At 32.4% G+C, this 27,220-nt stretch overlaps 1 protein-coding gene and 1 pseudogene across 3 annotated transcripts; both read right to left on the bottom strand.

Annotated features, from left to right (window-relative positions):
- Window positions 1-244: 244 nt before the first annotated feature.
- LOC148607563 (uncharacterized) lies at window positions 245-27,087 on the bottom strand. Of its 2 annotated transcripts, none has more exons than XM_088545380.1 (4): window positions 26,937-27,087; window positions 25,713-25,757; window positions 1,534-1,622; window positions 245-728 (listed from the first exon to the last, which is right to left on the bottom strand). In XM_088545380.1, the coding sequence occupies exons 2-4, from the start codon at window positions 25,719-25,721 to the stop codon at window positions 407-409; spliced, it is 420 nt and encodes a 139-aa protein (XP_088401506.1). In that variant the 5' UTR covers window positions 25,722-25,757; window positions 26,937-27,087; the 3' UTR covers window positions 245-406. The 2 variants fall into 2 exon arrangements, with proteins under 2 accessions (XP_088401506.1, XP_088401505.1); XM_088545379.1 differs by lacking the exons at window positions 245-728; window positions 1,534-1,622 and adding exons at window positions 23,881-24,364; window positions 25,169-25,257.
- LOC148607564 (fibrinogen C domain-containing protein 1-B-like) lies at window positions 9,664-16,167 on the bottom strand (annotated as a pseudogene). Its single transcript, XR_015915335.1, has 5 exons — window positions 16,116-16,167; window positions 14,896-15,023; window positions 12,862-12,944; window positions 12,236-12,400; window positions 9,664-9,986 (listed from the first exon to the last, which is right to left on the bottom strand). The product of XR_015915335.1 is annotated as a fibrinogen C domain-containing protein 1-B-like (transcript).
- Window positions 27,088-27,220: the final 133 nt, after the last annotated feature.

Here is a 27,220-nt window from a genome sequence, read left to right as displayed (position 1 = left end):
ACTAAAGCATGTGAAATATGAACACCCCTTACAGTGTAATACTGGGAGTCACAACAGTATGTCCTACTCCACCAGTTGCACCGTTACATTGTGAATGAATAAAATCCGATAAGCAATAAGTTTGATGGGTTTAAAAATGGAAATAAAACATTGATCTACTGCATGATTATTTCGTTAATCTAAACATAGAATGTCACTACATGTACAAGGGTGTAGGAGTAAACAAAAATACACAAACGAGTAATCAGTAAATAAGTTTGTATTTCAGCTTCATGTTTGCAACCAATACTATACGAGTTTACTTTACATACTTATGTTATTACCTAGAGAGAGAACTATTACGTAATAAAGCAGTTCAAATAATGAATAATTTATTACAAAACATAAACGTACAGTCAGCCAATATTTAATCAGTAAGGATACTGACGTCATCGGAGAAGCAGACGTATCTAGCTTCGGTAATGTCTTCCGGACAGACGTAATCAGTTTTCAAAACATCGTTGACGTAAACGCCAACCTGGCGGCGATCTTTGATGTAAAGTTTCAATTCATATCGGTTGTCATAGAAGATGTCTTTCACATCCATACCGGATATTGTTACTTCTTTCTTCCACTTTTTCTTGATGCAAGAATTAATTGCGACTTTTGAAGATGCTCCTCTGGGATTAAAATGGAACAAAATGGTAGTTGAATCATCCGGCTTCTCTTGTAGATTGATGGCATAACCACTTAAATGGAAGAAAAGGCAATGCAATATGGCATTGAACTATTAAAATTTAATAACTTCACGAAACTATTTTCAATTGATTTTTAGGTAGATACATGTATTGCCGTCAACAAACCTATAAGGTACCAACTTGTAGTATCGTAGCATTTCTTTACCATATCAAGTTTTCAAAACAAAGAGTTTCTTTCATGGATAATGTATGTTCGCAAGCAATAACAAGTAGGATAGAGTCATTGAATTCCGTATTTAAAGTAGTTTGTAAAAATGTTATGATGACCAAAATTACATTAAAAAACGAACAAAAAAGGCAAAAAATAAGTTTAGAAAAAAAAAACTTATTTATTTATTGACCTGACAAAGCTTTAATCGTTTGTCATCAAACATTTCTAAATAGATGTTTCCCAATTCAGCTATAAGTAATCCAATAACAATTCTTATGCAACTTTCGTTATAACATTATTCTAACTGGTATCATCGTAAATTTAGGCATATAAAATTTACGCTTTTTACCGATAACCAGACGTTAGCTTTAGATTTTATATTGTTATCTGACAATTTGTAGAATTCAATTTGATATACCGAGTGTGTTATTTTATAAATGTCAAGACAATAATAAAGGCGCAAAGTCTATGACGTATATTTTAGGTTCATTTCGAAGACCACCTTTATATCAATGTATTATGTCAGGTGATTTTTTTTTCATTTATCGTTCATGCAAAATGTAGGTAGATTGCAAGTCGCAAAATTCTACCCACACAAAGTCCACGTTTAATATGAAATTATTGTATATTACATAATGTACTAACCCCGGTTCTGCAGGATTACCATTACATTTTATCCAAAACTTGCAGTACTCTCCAACCTCTAGCCTCTGATTCAAAGTTGACAATTCTAACTAAGATTTGATAAAAAAAATACATGTACACTGTAGCAGTCTTTACTGGGTCTTGAAATTTAATATATGTATGAACCAAATTTTTTCATGAAACTTTTTCTTATCAAGTATTGCCAGTATGTACAGCCGTTAATTGAATATTAGTATTATTTGAACATTTTAATGAAATCTTCAATTTTACCGCGAAACTAATAACCAAAATAACCAAAAATAATGCCTACGAAGTAACAAAAGTAAATGAGAAACTCGGACTCCATTTAAAACTGGGAGCATGTACTACGTACACCGGTAGATTAAGCGTCCTCTGATTTTCTAGAAAAACACCCATCGAGTAAGAAGAACAGATATTTAATCTCGTTCAGGATCTTCAATCCGTGCAGTTTGTTTCGTTGACAACCGATGAGTGGACATCCACATCAAATGACATAATTTGTCAGTAATAGAACGTCAGAACGTCATTTAACCTATAAATAGTAAATAACATCAAATGTTTTGTTTACCCATGATAACGGGGAGACCATTGCAGTCAAAATTAAGTCGGAATGGAAGGCAAAATATATACTGTGATCCATGGCAACGCAAGAAATATGGAATGTGCTGGGGCTAGATGCACAGAATGCTATGATCTGGGCTGTTATGGCCAATGCTTCAGTAACGTATTAAACCCACAATCGAAATCGTCGCCGTATCGAAGGAAGATTGTTGCAAAGTGTCGAAAACTAGTTGGGCATTTCTAAATTTGAAGCACACTAACAGCCGAATTATGAAAACGACAGAAAGTAGGTGTTATGCCTCAACATAAACTGATCCAAGATATGGTTACGTTACAAGATGGAACGCGACTAAACTTATGCTAGAAAGTCTTGTTGAACAGTGCCGTGTATTGACTGACACTACGAAAACCGATAGATATGTTACCGTAAATTCATGGTTTGTAGATCATATCCCTTGTGCTGAAATATCTGTCTGATGTTACAAAATACTTGAGCACTGAATCAAAAGTCTTTGCCTTACAGATTTACCCCAAAGTATGCGGACTCTTTGAAGAAAACGTTGAAAGCATCCGATGATGCTAGTTCGATTACTCGTAAGTAAAGTAAAGAAATGTATCGGGGATGAATTAAAGCGTCCCATTAGGCCAAATGACAGCAATATCGGACAAACCACACACGTTCTAGCCTGCATTATTGACCCGCAATATAAGGGAATGGCACAAAAACAAAAACTAACGACGTTAAGTGGCAGAAGGTAACATTGAATCAAAATTAAATAAAATCCCGCCGTTGAAACAATATGAGACTCCAACAGATAACGACGATGAACCGAAAACAATACGTCAGAGAAGAGCCGAGTGCGAATGAATTTCTTTATCATCAGTCATCGGAAAATCTTGCAACGAAGAAGATTCTGAAATACAAACTTAAACAGCGGATAGTGTGACCACAGATGTTAACCCTCTTACATTCGGGGGGGGGGGTGATAAGATTTCTTCACTTAGAAATCCTAGCTGAAAGTGCGTCATCCATTCCGACATCACCAGTTCTATTGATAAAAATATTTTCTACAGCGGAAATAATTGTGAACAAACTGAGAAACATGTTATCTTCGTCCATCTAATCAAAATAAAATATCCCGTGACGAACCTCAATTTTTGTCTCGAGACAGTGACCAATTGACAATATTCAGACGTAGCCGTAAATATCTTTGTTTGATTATCAATTATGCTAATAATTGATTTGTCTATTTTGAGCTCATTCACAGCATTCAGAGGAGGTTATTAAATGCCGTAAAGTGTTAGTTAGAAAAATGTCAAAAACAACTTACAGTTTCCCCCTGTTACATAATTGCTATTTATTTACAAAAAGTAAAACAAGTACTGATCTAATTATAGTGTACTATTTTATCTAACACATAACGTCATAGTCTAGCTTTATATCAGAGATGTAGGGGTCTATAGATCACCAAGATCTGTTGTCTGAGGACGTTCATGTTTATCCGCTCCTACGAAAATCTGGATATACTTATAGTAATGTTACAGGCCAAGAAGCTTGCTGTATAAATGGAATGGAATCCATGCGGAATGATAGAACATTGTTTTACGGTATTTATGGTCTACAAATAATGTTTAATTAAAAAAAAACTCTTTTTTTCTGTTTATTTCACGACGCAACTGCCGCTGCTAACGCGATCCATGACAATTCGATTGTTCTTCATGGTTCATTTTGGTGAATTTAGTGTTCTAAGAAATGTTTTAAATCCAAATGTAGGAAATTAAGGAATTTGAGAGCAAACATGTCACAATATTGAATTCTTTTAGTTGTTGTATCAGATTTTCAGAATCGAAGCAAAACATTTGAACGGGCAGCTTCACGAATAATGCAGCTAGTGGCTAAATAAGATTCAGTTTTAGATTCAATGTGAAAATACTGAAAATAAATGCAAATATATGCATAACAGAAACAAACTTGTTGAAGAACAGATGGGTGTCGTTGTACGTGTCAATGATAAAATCTTTACAATAAAGCAGTAGTCACGGGGAAATTAAAGTCGATATGAAAAGAGTTGATGTGAAATTGAACTGTCTAGAAAGTGATGTAGGCGAGCTACAATGGCGGCCTATGAATAATAATATCATTGTGTCGAGAATAAAAGTTGAAACAGAGGAGGACCAAGAGAGCGCCGTGACAAAAAATCATATCAACTATAAACTTTGAGGCAAGTTTCATGATTGTACACCCTTTTGGAAACAAAAAGAATAACTGCGATCGACTAATCGTCGCTAAATTTGTTTCAATGAAAGATAACCAGTTAGTCATGAAAAACTGTTACAAATTGAAAGGAACAAATTTTCGGTCAGTGAACAATTTTCAGCTAAGTTCGAAAATAAAATAAAAAAAAACTTTATCCAGTACAAAAAAATGCAAAGAAAGAGAAAAGATTTCACTGGTTCGTGATCAGCTGTTTGTAGAGGGAAAACTTCAGATTGTGACAATGGTATTGAACACATTAAATGTTAGAAATAAATGAACGAAAGCACTAAACGCTACGAAAATGACAATTTTGGACAGAAGTAGATACGTTTTCTTTTAAAACCCATACCAAAGCCGAGAAATTTATATCTATGAAAAACTCAGAAACGACAAAGATTTGATTGTGATGAACCTGATCTAACATGAAAAACTATTGATTCCATAGTTTATATCGTAATTGTCTAGCTTTTTTTTGTTTGACCAAATCATCTTCAATTCGAAATCCATTACATTAACATATTTACAACATTTCAAATCTTAGTCGAAACCAGAACTATCCAGAAATGTTTTATTACGTCTGTCAAACCTCTTTACACAGGGTTGCAACTTGAATTTCTAAAAACGTTGAATTATTATTGTATTTGTATCATGATATTGTTTTTGTTGCACAAACATGCGCCTCAGCATTTTCTAATAAATTTGTTTTGTCCTCACTTGTGGTAATCCCGGCGTACCGAGCAAGTACAGGAGAAGTCATTCTAAATAACCCTAATATGTATACAAAGTATATATAAAAAACTCATATGAGAACCAAAAAAAAAAATCATCCTCTGTTAAGTATAATTGTCTACAACATGAATCACCTCCACCAATTGCCATGAATTATTACTTTGGAAGCCTTAGCATTGTTTCTATGTATAAACTTACCTAAACACTGCTGAGGAAATTTTGGGTGAATACCATTCTTCAACAGCGACAATATATAATTTGCAGCCTTACCATAGAATGATACACCTGAAATGAATATAATAGCAAGTCATGATTGTTTTCAGTGTGATATTATTGAACCAATGCTAATAATTTAAATAAATTCATATTTGATATAATTTCGATAATATTCATTGATAATTCCGATTTAGTAATTGACGGGGAATATACCCGATCGATGAGGAATGAGGTTTTTTTTTAAATTCAATTCTTACGTATTTGTGCGTAGTAATAAAGAATTGAAATACCTTTTTTTCGATTTTTTTTTTTTTTTTTTTTTTTTACAAATTTTGAATTGCTCGTTTTCAATAGATAAGCAGATTAATTTACCCAAGCTTAAACTGAATTAATATTTTATTAGATGACTTTTTTACGTTGTTTGCTTTGTTGAAGTATACTTATTTATTCTGATACACACTTTTTGCGCTAATTTCGCAAAAGAAAATCGCCGCAACTTGGTATCAAAAATATGAAATACATGTTAAACATATTGTAATTAAACAGAAACGAACTCGAATTGATATCGAATAGCGCGAAATTGTGTCAATTTATGACAATTAAGACATCATATCCTTAAACACTAATTTTTTTCTATGTATTGCACATGTTAGAACCCTTTAATTGCACCCCTGTTTAGATATTTATTGTGTACCTCTTGCAGACAACCATTTTCTTTATCTTCCTATGCATTTGGCATCAATGCTGCTGATGACACTGTACTTTTTGAACCACGTTAACTTTACATCATATCTAGACATGCAATATTCATTACATTGGTAGTTTTATATGTTAGAATATGCATAATGTGAAAGTCCTATTGTTCGTGGGGTACCAATTTCCGTGGTTTTCGTGGGCAGGCTAAACCACGAAATTTTGTTCCCAACGAAAAGGATATTTACATTAATGTGTATACTGAAAATCTCAAAACCATGAATTTAAGAATCCACGAATTTGTGTTTTTAAATAATCCACGAAAATTGGTATCCACGAATTAAAGTACTTTCACAGTATCGGAAAATGTATTGTCATAATAGTAATACATACATTTAGTGCTTAGAATAAAAATAAAGTTACCAGATTGTAGAGACTTTAACTAAAGAAGTTGTTTAGACTGAATGTCACAGTGCGTTTCCTGCAAAAACACCACAATAATGACAACAATGATAAGATATATCATTCTTTGTTAAACCATGTATTCTTTGACATCAGAGTTAGCAATGCAATTGCAGGTATTGTCGATAATGTACATTTTTTACCATACCAATACATAATTACAGTTTCTTGTGACAGATTTGTTTCCAATGTTGTGTATAATTTCTATTTTTGTTGTTGTTGTTAATTTCGGTACACTTATTAATTGTAGATGTAATTTCGTTGAATAAATATTTAATTTTTAAAACATTATTATAAGTACATGAATAAACGATATCAACATATATAGATATGTCACATTTTCTATGTAATACACTTGTATCTAACATAATCGTTATTATCAGGAAAATATATCGGATTGATTGATTGATTGATTGATTGATTATTGAGGTTTAACGCCCGAGCAGCAATATATCAGTATATTCAGGCGATGAACATGAAATGAATGACAAAATGAACATGAAATGATGATGTCGAAATGAAAAAAAAGATGGGACACAAGGATAATATATAGGGTCGACAAATTTTGATTGCCACTAAAAAAAGAGAGGGATGGGGGTAGCTATATATTCGGGCAATTTAGCCTCCTGTGGTGGAGCGCAAAGGTACATATTCATATTGAATACCACAACAGGGTTCTTTAGCGTGCGAGAAACTTGGAGAATACATCGAAGTGAATTGACAGATCGAGCTTGGACTTGGGGCATGTCTAGTCGTTCTAAACTTCACGTGTTGTTTTTGTCCATGTTCCAAATCCTGTTTCTTTATATAATCTACTTTTTCTTGACGTTTAGAAATTGAAGATCAGTGTTTTGAAAGCAGGGCAAAAAATAAATAGCCCGAACCAATGCTAATCGTAATAATATACTACACTGCAGCATAAATCTCATAGGCCCAATAAGTAGGTGTTATTGATATTATATCCCTATATAACCACAGACAGCAACTTCAAAGACTAATGGATACCAGTATCGTATTGATATTCTTGAGCGGGTGTACGTCAAAACATGGAGGCTAATAAAATAGAGTTCCTTTTTTTTCTTATTTTTTTTTAAACAGCTGCATTTAATTTTGAACTTGAATTTTGGCCATATTTAAAGATGTATCCAAGTAGAAAAAATGTGTGATTTTTATTTACAGATTCAAAGACAGGAAAGAGGAAGGATATCTAGTTGATAGGGAGTACTGCAGCACAACAACAACACCAAAGTGAAAGTAGAAAACATGTGCTCTTGACTTCAAGGTTTGATGATTTTCCAATCTTCGTGGACTGGTCTAGGTTTTTTAAGTTAAAATCAAATTTGAACATTTCTTGAAACATGATATATGTATGAAAGTTTATTTGAATCAACTTTTCAATTTTTAAAAAAAATTTGAAACATGTACAGTTAGCATTAGAGCCAATGGAGAAATCTATACGATACTGAGACCTAAAAGGTGTCTCGTGAAACATAAAATGAAATCAGTCGTGAAGATTGACGTTACTATTGAAACTGTTATTTGACAACCTATCAACTTCATATGTAAGGACCCAATAATCATTCCAAGGAAGCGTGCTACCGTCAAATTTAGTTACCCCGAAGACCAGATTTTAGAAAAAAAGGGTTTTTTCCAATAAAATACGACTGTATTGTACATCAACCAATTTCAAAGGATCTCATCTATCAATAGGGAATTATCGCTTAATTGTTCAATTTGTATTGAATTATTTGATTCATTGAATAAAATAATTTAAAAACTATTTCATGTTTTTTTTTCTGATTATTCAGGTACACTCCGTTTTTAAGCTTAAACTACTTACTCATGGTCCATTACGCCCAAAGTTATGTGGGACAGCAACTTGTAATAACAATAGTAAAAATATTTAATATTACGATATTGTAAACAATATTTCGTTTACATTTAGATAAAATTGGAAGTTAAAAGAAGAGCTCAGTACTATATATTTATCTTTAATCTTATACCTTTCATTGTTTTAAGATATACGCTTGGATAAAAAGGGTAGGGGTACGGAGAATTACGGGGAATTACATATTATTTCAATGTTATTTGTCTACATAAATCATAACTGTAAACGTTTTTAGATTATAATACCATAAACTTATGAGTTAGGACGTCATATTATGGAATACCATCAATTTCACTCTTACGATTTTTTTTTGTTAAATTGATTGCAGATTATCGAGTATTGTTTATATTACTTTTATGATGAATTTCATTATGAAATGGCTTACAAACCATTAATTTGGTTTGGTAGTGGCATTTATTCCTACATAAATTAGATATGTTATCTTAACAATTAAAAGTTAAAAACTAATGTTTATATGTGCAAAAGTATTCCATGTCAAAATATAACCATATGATTTGCTTTGAACATGTAAAAAGAAACCCTATATACAATTACAAAATAGAAACGTGTACCCATTTAAATAGATATCATACTGTTAAGTGTCGAGGGGAACAATCCTTTTGTAATGATATTACAGTAACAATCTACTACGACGGAGCTTTCTGCATCTGTTTGCTGCACAGATTTATTTTTGGAACGGAAATTAAATTATTGCAGAATGGAGAGAAAACTGACACCTTCGTCAACTGTAATAAAATGTTCTCATTTTGTAGGGTTAAAGACGTTTTAATTGTCTTCTCTTCCTGGCTTGACAAAGATCGAGAAGACTTAGATTCCTCCTTTAATACAAAAAAAAAAAAAACACGAAATTTCTCTCATTATGAAACGACTGTAGGATGACACTAATTGCATTTGCGCCATTTCAATAGTAAAACGGATTTTCAATGATTGCCAAAATATATTTTTTTCTAAAACTATAAACTTTCTGACTTGTTAACTTTTTAAGTTGTTATTAAGATACTTTCATAAAGTAACTTTATTGCCTTGCACTACATAAACATAAATATCATGCCCACTTAGTTCTACAGCCAGTTATTTTAAAATTACAAATGATGTTTTGATTTGGTTTTGGAAACAATGCTTTGGTTTACCGTATTGATTTTGCAATGAACATTGTTAAATCTATATCATTATATTGTATTTGAGAAAATCGAGCAACCAAAAGGAATGATATTTTATAAAAATATACTTTTGCAGTGTAAATGGAACTTTAATAAAATATAAAATCATCATTGTTTAGATATCAAGAGCTTCTTTGGTGTACTCGAAATAAAGTTTTCAGGTTTCCAGTTGGACGTAGTGAAAGGCTTGTTAGATCTGATGCGCGACGTATCATCATAGTTGTTGCTTTCAAAGAAACTGAAAACGTTTTCCACGGTGCCCATGATATACCCCTGTAAACCTTATCCGGTGTTTTCACAAAATATTGCCCATTTAGATTGATGGTTGTACAGGCTTTATACCACCATGCACCGACCCTGTCTTGTGCACATTGACCATTTGACTTGTCATTGTCTATGTCTTTTGTAGTAAAACCCATTCCATTCTTGTAATCGAATCCATTACCTACACAATAAAGAAGGCTGTTAAAATACATTGTTGTATTACCTTTAGATCAACTGACATCAAAATCGTTATAAGACTATCTTGTTACTAAAGCTTCGATCTACGTTAGTGATCATAATATTTAAATACATCATATTAAGACAGACGGAATAATGTAAATGTAATGAAAAAAATCAGAATTGGAATTCTACAGTTTAATTGAATTTGAAAACTATACATCTTGATTATATAGGAACCTTCTTGTTTCATTATATTCATAATTTATGACTATTTATTTATAAAAAATAGGAAATGTGGTATGATTGTCAATGAAATAGTAATCCAAGCAAGGAACAATTAAACTTCTACAGGTCACAACACGGCTTTATATGATGGGCAAAACCATCAAGCAAGCTATTCATAATAGGCAAAAAATGACCTTATCTAAAGAGCAAAAAACGTAAAACAATTAACAATTAACATAAAGAAACAATGACAACCACTGGACTATAAACGGACTATAAAAGTCTCTTGCGATCAATGAAGAAAACAAACACCTTAACAAATAGGATAATTAGGAAAAAGGACAATAGTCTTCACCTACCACGAAAGAGTACTCGTTTTTTCTGTAAGCTAGTTTAAACAAATCCAAAGACAACTGATAAGCACATCTAGTGAACCAATCCTGTAACTTCTATTGGTATATGTGAACGACTCAATTTCATAATTTTGATTTTAGTTATCAAAGTCGCATTGTTTTTCAATTATAAACCATTGCAATAATTTCTGATTTAATCGAATACATTCTATTTCGTTAGTTTAATATAGAGAATATCATTGTTTCTGTAAAACAAGAGGCTCCAAGGAACCTGAATCGCTCACCTGGTTGATTTTGTTTGTTGGTGTTTAACGTCCGAGCAGCAATATTTCAGTATATTCTGGCGATGAACATGAAAAGGATGATAAAATGAACATGAAATGATGATGAAATGAAAAAAAAGGATGGGACAAAAGAATAATAGGGTCGAAAAAATTTTATTGCCACTAAAAAATCGGAGGGATGGGTAGGGTATGGCAATTTAGCCATCTGTCATAGATTTCAAGATATTGACTGAAAACTTTGAAAAAGTTGTTTTACCCCTTTCAAGGTAATAACTCTTACAAGGAGTCATCTGACAACTTTTATCTCTTTTATCTTTTGTAGTCCTAATGATAAGGATCATTTCAGCTATTGAAAGAATTTGGCTGAACTTAACGGTTGTGGAGATATATGCAAAAATCTGCTGTCTGACCCCTTTGTTCTATTTTTTAGTAACAACTGCCATGTTTTCCAAGGAATCTAAAATCATCACATCAGTTCTATGCAGGATACCCCAAGGAACATTCATACCAAATTAGGTTTCAATTGGTCAAGTAATGTCAGGAGAAAGAAATAACATTAAAACAGCAATAATCGTTGAAAAAGGGCAACAACGCAAACATGGCTAAACGGATTACAACCAACATTTGAGCAGAGATAGATCTTATCATGCTAAACACTTTTACCTAGCCAGAATTTCGCTAAACCAAATGGTTTTGGAGATATATATGCGAAAATCTGCTGTCTGACCCCTTTATTGTATTTTTAGTAACGGCGGCCATGTTTTTCAACGAATCAAAAATCCCCACATCAGTTCTATGCAGGATACCCCAAAAACATTTATACCAAGTTTGGTTCTAATTAGTCAAGTTGTTTTAAAGGAGAAGAGTTTTGTATAAATGTTAACGACGACGACGGACGCCAAGTGATGGCAATAGCTCACCTGTCCTTTGGCCAGGTGAGCTAAAAAGTCAGCAGATCCTGTTGTGATGCGTTACCCATTTTTAATTCATGAGTATCTTGACAGAAAACGGGTTGTCAGCAAGACTTGTAATCAACAAGCATACATTTCAGTTTGTGTGGAAGTATGAGTAACACTTAATATTGTAAGAAAGCTTAGAAACGCCCATTATATGTATGAACAATACTAATCTTAGATAGATATTTTAGATATGTTGCACACGTGTTTCAATAAATAAAGTCTTAAGAGAAGTATTTAAACAAAATAACTAAAAAAATCCTAATCCAAAAAAAAAAAAAAAATATATATATATATATATATAAAGTACTCAGAGCAAAATAACGAAATAGGAACAAATGTTACTTGTGGGCCAGTGAATACCGTACAGGGATTTTTAGGTCAACATAAGTAACATTGACCCAAACGTCCACAATATATACATTCATGTACCTGCCGAACCATGGTATCCGCTTACGCTCAAAACAAAGTTTGAAGATTCACGTCCAACCACGAAATGTTTGTTTTTTGCAAAAGCTGTATTGTCATCCCAATCTCTTAAGTCAAATCTGAGTTCATAACTGCCCCGTGATGTAAGTTTGTTGATATGTTTGTTCCCTGAAATTAATAAAATCACAGAAACATGTAATGACTTGAATGAAAGAAAAAAAAACATATCTTTTAGAGTATAATCATTTTTAAAGTATTATCTCTTTACATATGTAATTTAGTATATTTATAAGGTCAATAATTAAGAACCATACATTTAATTAATCAAGTTGAATAAAAATGTGTTCCAAAGTACTTGGTAACATAAATCAGAATAAATATCTTCTAGCCAAATGTACGGGAAACGCAAATGGATGCGTATTTGAATTTCTCATCGAATTCCTTCGCCTCTATTACTGTGTATACACCTGTACATACATTTATAAATGCAGAGATATAATCAATGTCGGGGATTAACGTAACATTTATCTAAACTAGATGTATGTCGTCACGATTGCTTTTTCTTGTTTGTTTTGTTTGTTGCAAAGAATTGTCTAGTACTGATTTTGAAAATATTATATAAAACATACCAAGCCAAATCACCGAAACCATTTTTGTATGGATTCCAGTCACGGTAAAAATCAGTGTACCCATTTGTTCGTCTCTGTATTATCTGTATAAAATGTATATCAATTTTAAATATAGCCTTTAAGGTTAATCATGGATTTTGCACTTTCAGTAGAATTTCGACGATATACCATTCGCCATTTCAAAGTTTTTAAAACATCTGCCCCTCTCAATTACACAGCTAACTACATCCATTTGTTTTATAATTAGTAGTACTTTAACATTTTAATTGTAAAAATCAGGCACTGGTAAATGTAATCCAACTGTTTTTTTTATCCAGTGTAATGTTTATATAACATATGTATATCAAATACTATAAAAATATTATTAAATCGACGATGGATGAATCAGTAAAGGATTTTATTGTTCCCTAATAAAGCTTATAACTACAACCATTTAAGAGAAATAAATTCCAAAGAAAGCACTGAAATCAGTTGAAAAAATGAGATAACTCTTTTGATGCAAAATGTTGTTTTAAAACTAACGCTAGCGATAATACGTCATCTATATAGGGGAAAATGAAATTAAAGATTAAAGACGACTAATTACAAAACAAGAGAAGGTGTTAACTGTTACTTGAGAGTGGCGGATATTTAAAAATACCAAGCAGTGGGTGGCAAATGACACTTTTTTTCTTAAAACTTTTACTCAATCCATATCACAAAAATCAATTTAATTTTGTGAAAGGATGCATTTGTGATATGGATTGAGTGACAATTTAAAAAAAAAAATGCCACATGTCACCTTCTGCAGGTTTTTGCATGGACACCTTTTTAAAACATCCCGTGTAGCAAAGTCTTTAAGCTAGAAGAGTCAGCCACTCCATGCATGATTTTAAATTGTATCATATACGAAAAAAGAATGTACAATGTTATGCTGAAAATGTTTTTGACTTTTTCAAGTGTCCTTCAGATTCCATTGTCATAAAAAATGTTCAGCAAAGCTAAATTGCAGGTTTAATGTAAAGTTAATTCATTTTTAAGGTTGTTGTCTTCATAGCTGATCTGAACCAGAGGAAGAATTGTCGTTTAGCTATATCCTTAAATCTCAGTTTCCGCTATATATATGGCGTATTATCGTTAACAATCCTTAGTTTCGGTGATTTTATACATCGCATCTACCCCTAAAAAACTTGAGGTAATTTACACTACAGACACTGTGAAGTCAGACCCATACCTTGATTTACACTTAGTGATGAAAGGTTTAGGAAAACTGACGAACGCGATGACTTTTAATTCCGTATTGTCAACTTTCCTTTCCTTTTGGCAACATCCCTTCAGCACCTGTGTATGGAGTTTTCATATCACAACTCATACTTTTATGTGCCAGAGCTTGGCGTAGCTACGCAGACTTTTTGTATCGCGGTAGACTTCTAACAATTAGGCTTCTAGAACAGGGTTATGTTACTACAAGAATGAAGTCATCACTATAGAAGTGTTATGGTCGTCATCATTAACTCACAGATCGTTATGGTGTAGCCATCTGCACCATGAGAGCTGATTTGTTCAATGTGTCACAGTTTTCCTTTCCTATTTAGATTGCCATGAACTTGACTTTTTGTGAGCAACTCGGTGGGTGTTTTTATGAAGTTTATGAGAACGCTTACCCTATCGGTGCACCTGGTACATGCTCCAAGTTTTTGGTGGAGTCCGAGTTGCTCATTTACTTTTGTCATTTTGTTTGTATTATATTTGTCATTTGATGTTCTTTGTTGTGTGTGTCTATTTTCCATGTCTGGTCTTTCTTTTTCTGTCTCTCCATTACATTCTTTTGATCTCCGCTACAATCTTGGTTCCTTTGATTACTCTTTCAACCAAATGTAAAGAAGCATACAAAATAGAAACTGTACCAAAATTCAAGATTAAAGATGGAATGAAAGGCTTAACATTTAGAATGTGATATACAATAGCTGTATTGTCTATTAAACAAACAAAAGTAGAGAAAACATGTAAACACACCCTTCATCTAAAATTACTAAGATAATAATTGGTTCTTACCGTCCATCCGCCTCCATCCTTCTCCATTTCAGAGTAAACATTAAAACCACGTGAAAATCTTGGGAAAATTTTATAGACACCACTGGGACAACTCTTTGGTAAGTCGACACAGTCGATTGGTTTACCATCTGAAATGAAGTTAAAATATATCACACGAAACGCGAAGAAAAAAACCCTTATGGTAGATAGCGTAGCCACTAGAATGAAATAAACAAGAATGGTAACTACTTTACCATCACCAATCAATTAGTTGTACAATGAAGCTAAGATACTCCCTGTAGTAGTATGGTGTAAAAAATTGAAAGACTGGACATACAGTCTGACTGGTTGATGTCAATCAGGCTCTGCAGAACCTAATACATTTTTCCTTATTTACGTCGAATCATATTGCTTTGAACTACAGATTTTACAAGAAACAGACTCAACTAATATGGATGTTTTCTCGGCATACTATTCTTATTTCCATAGAAATGGGTATAAAAATGAGCTTGGTTGTATTTAAGCTATGAAAAAAGGAAATATATGCCTATTTGCAGGATATTGGTTTGATATCAAAGTATTTTCCCCATTATCTCCACTATAAGGTTTGTAGGAGTAAGAGTAACCTAACTAAAAATATGTACAAAACAGTGGGTACAAATGATGTATAGTTTCTTTCAATTTGTGTTCAACTTTCATGGCCAGTTTTTGCTAGTACTAAAGGGTCCTTCAAATCTCTCATCAAGGGACAAAAAGTGTCTATCCCTGCATTTGATGGTGGCAGTCTAATAAAAGACCAAAGCGTCTTATCTCTGCTTTTTGTGGTGACAGTTTCAAGGACCACAAATTGTCTTCTCTTGTCTTTTTGGGGTAACTGTTAATTTTCACCAAGGACAAAAAAGTGTCCATATTTGCTTTTTGCGGTGATAGTTGTCTTCTTTGATCATTTTTTTTTTTGTAGTTTCTATTTTCACTTATAGGCTATGAATTTATCTGAATTGTCCAATGATTGAAGTTTCGGTATTTTTTTTCCAATTCAGTAGGGATTTACGAAACATGACCTAGCCAAACTTTTTAAGACTGTTGAGTTTGCACAGATTTGAAACGTGATTGGTTACCAAGATTCTACATACATTGACACTAAAATGAAGGGACTTAAAAAGTGTTTTATTTAGGCAGGTTATCGGTTTATCCAGGCTACAATCAACATAAGTTTAACCGTTTAAGTAATAATTCCCTACCTAAACACTTGGATGTAGGATTTGAGTTGAGGTCCTTCTTCAGTAGCGACATGATATAAGTTGCTGCATTCCCTAGAACACAACACCTACAAATTCGAGAAGTTATAATTTGGCAAAAGTGTTCCCAAATAAAATTGATTTTCATAAGTCAAAGCCATCAACAGTATTGGATATGTATTATTCAATAACTCTTGGATATTAATGACATTTAATACTATTCTGATTTTCTCTAGGTCCAACTTACACAGATAATTAGTTAAATAAGTCTAAATGTTGTCCAACGCAGTTGACAAAATGGAAGAAACAACATTAATTCAGAAATACATCAGGACAAATAATCATGAAACAAGTACAGTGTGTAAAAAAAAACAATTATAAATTGCATTCTCAGTTAATGATTTCTGTTATATTAGTTCAGTTTTGGTACATGGATGTATTTTGCATGATCCATGTTCCATAAGGTGTCCGCCGTCCATGCAAGTAATATACCCAGTAAACAACAGTTTATTTTTTTAAATTACTACCAACCAAAATAGTTTTTTTTAAAATTGTTTTTGATAAATGTTAATTTGTAGCCTTTAAGTCTACTAAAGCCGTAAAATTAAAATTATTTTGCATTTCCTTAAATGTGAACAAATTCAAGCTTAGTCTTTTATCAATCAGCAAATATATTATCAGTAAATCAACATGATGACATGACACGATCTTCTTACTGTATAGAAATGTTTTAATGGATAGACACGTGGTATGATATAGTCCTTTCAATGATTCTATGTTAGTTTGAAGTGGGTAATTAAAGAACCTCAGAAAACTATCTCACAATACCCCATCCCCACACATTTGCACTCTTTCGCAAAACTTTATTCCATCTATGCAAATAATATAATCACAATCCCGACCTAGCTTGTTTTACTAACTTTCCACCATAATTTAAAGGAAATATGTCAAAAATAGAGACGCTATTCAGGCTGCCAGCCTAAATCATGGGTTTTTTTTTTAATAAGCCCCGCCCACCACCAATGGCAATAGAGTATGTAAAAGGACTTTTAATTATATTTTCATCTTTTATAGCATTCAAATTTATCTAAAAAAAACATATTCCAAGAAAGATAAATCCAATTAATCGATACAATGAATGAAAAAATATGGCGGTAAATAATGAAAATTAGACCTCGGCTCCACATTTCCGAAATAATTAAGTTTTACATTTCTTAAAGATAACTTTAATTCATCCAGAGAATCGTGGGTGGAGTTAAAACAACTTACAATGGTTGTAAAATTTGTGTAAAAATATGTGGAAAATCTGAGGGTCGTATTTGATCTGTAATTTATTATACTAAATAGTCATGCAAAGATTCTTTTATGTCTTCTAAATTGATCATCTGGAAACCGTCAGGGACGGACACGCCACTATTCGAAGGGTATCTCGTAATGTCTCGACACTTTGTTTGGCGGTTATAAAAATTGGTATTTTTTACCAGTTGCCTGTGAAAATCAATCCAATCCAAGATTCACCAATGTTGGAAAGAACTTGAATGAAGGTCCTATCAAAGCGACAAGCACTACAAGTGCTTCTCCTGGTAATCAAAGTCTGTGAAAATTAATTCCATACAAGATTTTTAGTACTACTTACCATTTATCAAAGTTTTGATGAAATCGATAAAAATGAAGGCGCTATTCAAAAAGCAAAAAGTTGGGACGGACGCCCGGATAGACGGACGGACAGAGGGATACATAGACGGGTCAACAAAATGATAATCCCACAACTTCTTTGCGTCGGGTATAAAAGCAGAAATACAATAACAGTGATATGAGAAGGTAAAGGTTTATTATTACACATAGCCGGAATGTCATTGTAAATGCAACAAAGATGTACTAGAAAGATTAAATGAAATAAAAATCAAAATTACACAATTTTGATTTGATATGCAGTATACCTGCAAAAACGTTTGAATTAAATTCTACTATTTTCATTTAAGAAGCACTCCATCTAAGGATCATGCAAAATGTGATTCATGGGTAAAAAGCCTGCATATTTTTATTTTTGATATTTTTTTGAAATGTCATAGTAAACAGAAATTAATATGTGGTTTTTCATATAACATGTTCTTTTAGGAGATAAAAATTATACCGAATGCACTGTAGATTTTAAAATTAAGGGAGATAGCTCTGTAAATGACGCTGAAATACAATAGAATCTACTGGATTTTCAATGTTAATTATCTTCTAAGAGCAGGCAGACTTGAATGAATAATTACACATTTCATAGTATAGACCCATAAAACAACTTAATTACAAAAATAAAAATGTGTAGCCTTTTTGGGGTGTATCACCAGTTTTTAGTGGAGTCCGAGTTGCTCATTTACTTTTGTTACTTTGTATGTATGATTTTAGTTGCTTTATGTTCTTTGTTGTGTGTGCCTGTTTTCCATGTCTGGTCTTTGTCCCTGGATTACATTCTTTTGATTACCGCTATAACCTTGGTTCCCTTGATTACTCTTTCAGATTTTGCATGATTCTTTTAAAGACAGCTACTTAATTTGTTTATTTTTGCAGATTGTGATTAAAATAAATAAATGTTACTAAACATTTACGGTGCCCTCATCAGGTGAATTGAACAAATGCTTTTAACAACAGGAATTCAGACAACATCAGAAAAAACATATTTGTAATGTACAACCTTGAATCTCAATTGTAGTAAAACACACGCGTGTCCCTACTAATGATCTCAATGTCAAATTCTTTTTTCGATGCAATCAAAGAAAATAGCCTTAAACCCATAGTATTTTAAAAGTTTTATTGAAAATTTCAAATGATTTATAGAAAATTACACTACTAAGATTTTATGATAAATCTTGCATGGTTTAATGGTTCACTCATTTTCAAAGCAACCATGTATTAGTTTAGTTATTTAAAAATATCAGTCATAAAGATAGTCACCAGATTGTGAAGACTTTAATAGAGTACGTTGTTTTGACGTCATAGTGCAGCGCATCTGCTGAATATCTATTCCGATAACTGCAGCAAGGATAAGGTTTTTCATTGTTGAGGAAATGTCTTTGCTTTGGCTCATATGAAAATTAAACACTTTTTATCGACATTATTACTATTCATAATTATTCTATTGCGTGGCAGTATCATATCGATTGTCGTATAAAATTTCATATTTTATATTTTCAATTTAATAAAGTCATTTGAAACTATTACTTTACCTTACAAAATCGGATACATTGCAACGACTTTCTTGTCTATGATGTGCAATTAAACCAAAGTGTAGCCTTTCATATAATCATTGAATTGATTAGTAAGAAGCGGCAATTAGGAATTTTCATGTATGTGGATATTTTGATATGATTCAACAAAATTAAGCGAACAATTGAGCTTCCTTATTATTTATTCATAATTTATATTCTTATATCCCATAAAACCCAGTTTCTGTCGGTTAGTTGTACTTCTCTAGAAATGATAACACCATGTTCCAACCTTGGGTTCACAGTTAGTGGATCAATATTTGTCATTGTTTCTATCTTAAGTAGTAAAACTCATTCAATTCGAGTAACTGAATCCATTTTTTTTTGTAGCAACATAACTCTGTTACAAAAGCATAATTGTAAAAAGTCTAGCGCGGTACAAAAGTCTGCGTAGTTACGGCAAGCTCTGGCATAACGTATGAGTTATACACATCATACGCAGGTACTGAAGGGATTTTGCCACAGATGAAAGGAAATTTGACATTATTGAATGTAAAGTCGTCGCGTTTGTCATTTAGTTCGGTCAACCGATTCTTTTTCCATCGATTTCTATTTGTAGGTATAAATATTAGGCTGACTTCACAGTGTCTGTTAAGTGGTGAATTTTTAAATCTTTTTAAATCGCTTTTATTTAACTTCCTAATTACGCATATGTAATTATTAAATGTGGTTGAGGTATATAATGTATTCTCCAATGATGTTTCCGTAAAAGGGGTTCGGGGAATGTAAGTAACTAAATGATGTCAATACGCTGGAAATAAACGACATTTTGATTACTGCTATAGGATACAAATCTGAAAAAAAAATTGGCTATTGGGAATAACGAAAACGAATTTTGAATTTGAATGCATCTTTAGATATGTTTATTTTCAATAAAATATTTGCCAAAACGGTATGAATAGTTTTCATAGCACTATTTCCTGTAAGAGCCACAGGTTATGAACGCTTTAATTGGAAAATACGTACTGACATTTGATGACAATATCAATTATCAATTGATAACGTTTCATGCACACTTTAAACACACAAAAATGTCAAAACATGTATCTTAAATTTTATTGTAATGTCTCAATGTGATCGTAACATTGTTTTACATTCAGTTTTATCTTAGGGTGGAAATGAGCTTTGGATGTTAACGTTCCTGGTAAAATGAACAAAGAAGAAACAAAAAAGGAATTTAAGGACGGAGGTTACAAAAATATGAAAGGTCAAAAAGGAGAACCCGGTACTCGGGGTAATCCAAGAGATACTGGCTTGCAAGGGATAAAAGGAGAACGAGGACAACCAGGCTTTGTTGGTTTACCCGGTTTAAAAGGATTGAAGGAGGATACTGGTCCTAGGGGTGATTCGGGTGCCAAAGGGTCCACGGGAAGTAGATAAATAATTGGACTTACTGGATATAAAGGTGATGAGGGTGATCCAGGGAAAAAGGCAATGTTAGAAATCAAGGTGTCGAAGGACAAACTAGACTTCAGGGTCCGAAATGAAACGTTGGAGACCAGGGACCAAAGGGGGCGAGGGGACTGACCGGCAGAGATGGCATAAAAGGCAAAAAAAAAGAGATGAAGGTAAACAGGGTACTTTCAAACCTACATTTGATTTTAAATTGTATAAACGAGCATGTATAGAATTTTTTAGTCATATGTTAAAACGAAGTAAAAAAATACTGATAATTATAAAAATAATATACAATTAATATTTTAAAAATACCAAAAGAGTTCATATCTGATATGAAACTTGTGTAAGTATGTATGCTTTGTCAATTTTAACTGGTGTCTTGAAGGTGGATTTATCAAACGTGATGCTGGATGGATACTCTTTAGACGAAGATGTTATTACTTTGAATTCAAGGCAAAGTTAAATTTTCAACAAGCGCAGGTAATATTTAAAAATAAGCAAAATACAAAAAGAAAAAAATCAAAAGTTTAAAACAAGTCAAAACTAAAAGACTAGAATTTAAATCCTCCCTGTTATTATTTGGAATTGACAATGCAAACCCCGTAGTGTCTACTAGAATTCTTTCGTACGTTTTGTTTTATCAAGGGTGACCATCTGTAATGGAACAGAAAGATTAAGCGTGCTATGATATCGCATTCTGTTCCCATAGAAATGTCGACGTTTGTTGAAAAAGGCGTCCACCACACTGAGAAATATGTTGTCGATTCAACTTCCATCATTATGAAAATATTTTCTTCGGTATATTTGGAAGATGATTCATGTAATGCCTTCTTAAGCTCGTAAATCAAATCTGAGTTCATAACTTCCTTGTGACGTAATCCTGTGGTTATGTGTATTACTTGAACATTTATTTAGTTAATGGAAAGTCATTTATTGCATTGAAAAATGGATCTAATTATAAAAACAACACTAAACACACTTACCTGAAATACCAATTTTAAATTTGCTGAAAACATTAACAGTATATACTAGGGTGTGTGTGGGGGGGGGGCAATAGATTCCATAATAGTACACCTAAGAGTCAATAATATAGATGCATAAAATTGAAATTTCTACGTCATATGCTATCGTCAACATAGATGTTACCCTGGGGTGAGTCCTGGGTGTTGAAGTCCCTTTTGGCCGACAATTTTGTTAATTTTGTTAATTTCACTTTAAAACGTTTTCGAACTGTAGCAGCAGCAGCAGAGATAAGGTACATGTATATCATTGTTGTTGAACTCGCTGTTTCTATTGCCTTACAGAAACTATGTAGTTTCTGAAACAATACTTTTAGTTTGATATAATGAGTGTATTGTGTAACAGAATAATGTTGCTTCTGGTGTAAAATTAATTTATCGTCTGTATACATTTCCCGTAGTTGTATTTCATAACTGTCGCTAATGATTCGAAGTTCATCTTGAAAGAAATTCTTATTCTATATCGATAATTCGTTACTATTGTATAAGTTTTTTTTCTATGTATTCCTTTTGAAGGGATATTTTACAAAAGCCCATTGACCTCATTTTCGTAGACTAAAACATATTTTTTGCGTGACGCGTTAAACCGCAAAACTTACGCGTAATAACGCAAAATATTTTTTTTTATTATGCAAACAAGCATTATGGAGATCGAGATTTTTTTTCTCAAAAAGCTATCATTTGTGAATTTTCTAGTTTATGAAAATGTGCTCAAAAGGCTATCGTAATATTTTCTACTTTGTGTTGTTTATTTTTTTTATGTATTCGAAAGTTTGAACGATTCTTTCCTTTTTGGTTGCTCGCATATATAACTGCTGGGGAAAAATTGTATCTACTACATTTATCATTTGTTCATTTTTTAAAGACAAACTGGCATGATATGATGAAATACCGCAATACGGCTTAATGCGAGAATTTGCTATGCTATGGGTCTCAGTCAAATTTTAAACATACAATTGTGATATACGTGTACTTCGTAAATAACACTAAACTGGAAGTAGCACAAAACGACTTCCGCTGTTAACTGTCATAGCTTAACATATTTTCGCAATGCACGATACTTCGAGCAGAAAGCTTCAGATACATACTTTTTTGAGATGCTTTAGACTCTGTCGCCAACAGACTAATATCAAATAATCAATTGTCTGTTTGAACAAAATAAATCAAATGTATCTCATCAAAAGTTGTTTTATCCCAAGTCATGTATACAGACTAGTTCATTGTAGCTGGTTGAAAATAATCATGCATTTTTTTACATTGTTTGTGATGTTCATTCACAAATCAGTGTCTCTAACTAACAGAAAATAAATTAAGTTGCAAAATACAAAAGTACCAATCATTTATTTATAAATGATTTTATAAGCAGTCTGCTACATGTGGAAGATGTTGTTCCTCCAGCTACATTGTAGATAAATACCGTAACTTGGTTACACTATTGGAATTTCGACTTCATTGTTTTCGTGATCGAACTTGCCTCTGCTGATTTTAAGTTGCTGGGGTCATTGACTTAAAATCTTAAAAAAATGGCAAACAGGACTATATGTCATCTATACAAAATATTTTGATTGCGCCTATTTTAGGTTTTTGAGCAGGTATCTGAAACCATCTGTTAACAATACAGAACAATAAGAACTATTCTACCAGTGTGTAAGCAATTTATTTTTTTACTTTTCCCAATGTCTTGAAATACTTCTGTTGATTACATGGACTCTGAAGTCCCTATTAGCAATAATAGAGGAATTTACACCTTTGTATCAACGAATCTGCAAAACAATACCGAAGTATCGAAACAGGGCGATTCAGAGACATCGTAAAAATCTGAAGGTAAAGCAATTCAGAAAGAACACAAAAAGACTAAAGCATGTGAAATATGAACACCCCTTACAGTGTAATACTGGGAGTCACAACAGTATGTCCTACTCCACCAGTTGCACCGTTACATTGTGAATGAATAAAATCCGATAAGCAATAAGTTTGATGGGTTTAAAAATGGAAATAAAACATTGATCTACTGCATGATTATTTCGTTAATCTAAACATAGAATGTCACTACATGTACAAGGGTAGAGGAGTAAACAAAAATACACAAACGAGTAATCAGTAAATAAATTTGTATTTCAGCTTCATGTTTGCAACCAATACTATACGAGTTTACTTTACATACTTATGTTATTACCTAGAGAGAGAACTATTACGTAATAAAGCAGTTCAAATAATGAATAATTTATTACAAAACATAAACGTACAGTCAGCCAATATTTAATCAGTAAGGATACTGACGTCATCGGAGAAGCAGACGTATCTAGCTTCGGTAATGTCTTCCGGACAGACGTAATCAGTTTTCAAAACATCGTTGACGTAAACGCCAACCTGGCGGCGATCTTTGATGTAAAGTTTCAATTCATATCGGTTGTCATAGAAGATGTCTTTCACATCCATACCGGATATTGTTACTTCTTTCTTCCACTTTTTCTTGATGCAAGAATTAATTGCGACTTTTGAAGATGCTCCTCTGGGATTAAAATGGAACAAAATGGTAGTTGAATCATCCGGCTTCTCTTGTAGATTGATGGCATAACCACTTAAATGGAAGAAAAGGCAATGCAATATGGCATTGAACTATTAAAATTTAATAACTTCACGAAACTATTTTCAATTGATTTTTAGGTAGATACATGTATTGCCGTCAACAAACCTATAAGGTACCAACTTGTAGTATCGTAGCATTTCTTTACCATATCAAGTTTTCAAAACAAAGAGTTTCTTTCATGGATAATGTATGTTCGCAAGCAATAACAAGTAGGATAGAGTCATTGAATTCCGTATTTAAAGTAGTTTGTAAAAATGTTATGATGACCAAAATTACATTAAAAAACGAACAAAAAAGGCAAAAAATAAGTTTAGAAAAAAAAACTTATTTATTTATTGACCTGACAAAGCTTTAATCGTTTGTCATCAAACATTTCTAAATAGATGTTTCCCAATTCAGCTATAAGTAATCCAATAACAATTCTTATGCAACTTTCGTTATAACATTATTCTAACTGGTATCATCGTAAATTTAGGCATATAAAATTTACGCTTTTTACCGATAACCAGACGTTAGCTTTAGATTTTATATTGTTATCTGACAATTTGTAGAATTCAATTTGATATACCGAGTGTGTTATTTTATAAATGTCAAGACAATAATAAAGGCGCAAAGTCTATGACGTATATTTTAGGTTCATTTCGAAGACCACCTTTATATCAATGTATTATGTCAGGTGATTTTTTTTTCATTTATCGTTCATGCAAAATGTAGGTAGATTGCAAGTCGCAAAATTCTACCCACACAAAGTCCACGTTTAATATGAAATTATTGTATATTACATAATGTACTAACCCCGGTTCTGCAGGATTACCATTACATTTTATCCAAAACTTGCAGTACTCTCCAACCTCTAGCCCCTGATTCAAAGTTGACAATTCTAACTAAGATTTGATAAAAAAAATACATGTACACTGTAGCAGTCTTTACTGGGTCTTGAAATTTAATATATGTATGAACCAAATTTTTTCATGAAACTTTTTCTTATCAAGTATTGCCAGTATGTACAGCCGTTAATTGAATATTAGTATTATTTGAACATTTTAATGAAATCTTCAATTTTACCGCGAAACTAATACGCGCTTGTTTTATGGTTTGTGTGTTCAGTTCAATTTTATTTCATTTACACCGTTCTAAGGTATTTATCGTTGTTTTAATTCTGCTTGTTGCTTGCCCCTGCTTGCTTTTTAATTATTGAAAACAATTTGTGGATGTTGATACGAGCTATATTTCTGCAATTTACGACATCAGTTTATGTACGCTTTCGTTCAATGTCGCTCTTTTTGAGTGGACGGTAAACTAGACTAAATACTCATATCGACAATATAATTATACTTACATATGGCATGTTTCTGAAATTCCTCTGTTCAATGAGTTAGGGGAACTGTGAAGCATAAAAATACTTCACGTAAATTTACATGATTTTCAGCAAATCAAGCAAAGAGATTGCGATCATGCTTCGAGATGAAATAATCAGTCGATTGAATTCTAGATTAACTTCGCTTTCAATCCTCAGTGAGCTTCATTACCCCAAACTGAACGTGAATTTTACATGATTTTTTTTTCATGTGAACTAGCAACCAAAATCCTACATGCATGTACATTAAGCAAGTGTTTGGCTATAATTAGATCACATGACTACCATGCAAGACAACAAAACATTGTATACACTGTACTCAACGTCGATGATTAAAGTAATAACATTCCGCATGTCAGGTGAGGCTTTTTATGTTAATAAAAGCTGATGGTTTGTATGCTGTATAAAAATGTAACTGCATACTGAGATGATGATTGCAATGGTTGTTTTAATGGTAGCATGACATGAATGATCTTTCATTGACATTGAAAAGCTCGTCAATATTCTCTCGATGACTTTAAATTTCTCCCTTCTTATCGTTGGTTCGAAATTTTGTGTAGTGCTTATAATAGTTTCAGAGATTTTTTTTATATTTGGATGTGTGAATTATATCATATAATTATTATTTAAGTCTCATTTAGTTTTCACTTCCATTTATACATGAATATTTTTAATTAATTTTTTTTAATTTTTAGCATGACTCTAGACACATTTTAAATTAAATGTTGCAATTTAAAACCTCATTTTACTGTTAACGGCGTTATTGAATTGTGAGAAAATTTCCCTTAGGTATTTCTTGGAGTGGGGTAGATTATTCTGGCAACGTTTCACTTCATAATAGATCCTTCTGATTCCATTTATTTGTGAAATGCATTGTTTCAGTAAAAGATGCATTCCGCTGTACCGAAGCAATGTGCTAACTGCAAAATAATGGGTATTTGAACTAAGTTAAGTGTTAATTATCATTTCAAAATTTAGTTTGAAAGTGGAAAAAATCGTTTTAATTAAAAACCCATGACACAATGAGTTTTTATTTGTACTAATTACATTATAAAATCAGAACTTCACTTTTGTTGTAATTGAAGGATAGTTTATCAATTATGTATTTCACACAAACTTCAAGATAGTATTACGATTGATATGCCCAAAACATTTATCAAAATTTAAAGTTATAAATCAATGCATCAATAAGGTAATACGGCTTACCTTGCTACAAGAAAAGCAAAGAATTCACTATCGTATTAGCAATCTTCCTGTTCATAACATGTACACCTCAAGGAAGTGACAGTCATTATAAATCTTGCATATGTGTATTCTGCCAAGGTAGTGTCAGTTTCATTCACTGTACATTTTATTCAGCTTCATACATGTACATGTAGCTGAAATTTGCGTGTTTGTTTGGTTGCCATTGTATCTCTGTATCGTAATTGTTTCCTGTGTTTTTAATTGCATATCTACATTTGCCATGATTACTATGTTGTTTTATACAG

This window comes from Perna viridis, chromosome 9, assembly GCF_037379345.1.
Source record: "Perna viridis isolate PV_CMFRI_1.1 ecotype Kerala chromosome 9, ASM3737934v1, whole genome shotgun sequence".
Taxonomy (NCBI): Eukaryota; Metazoa; Mollusca; class Bivalvia; order Mytilida; family Mytilidae; genus Perna; species Perna viridis.
Note: the sequence above shows the minus strand (reverse complement) of the source record. Positions and strands in the feature narration are given on the sequence as shown.

Excerpts from the sequence above, each read along its gene's own strand:
- LOC148607563 (XM_088545380.1), bottom strand. Across the intron at positions 729-1,533 it reads GGTAATCCTGCAGAACCGGG|TGGTTATGCCATCAATCTAC; the intron begins GTTAGTACATTA and ends CTTCCATTTAAG.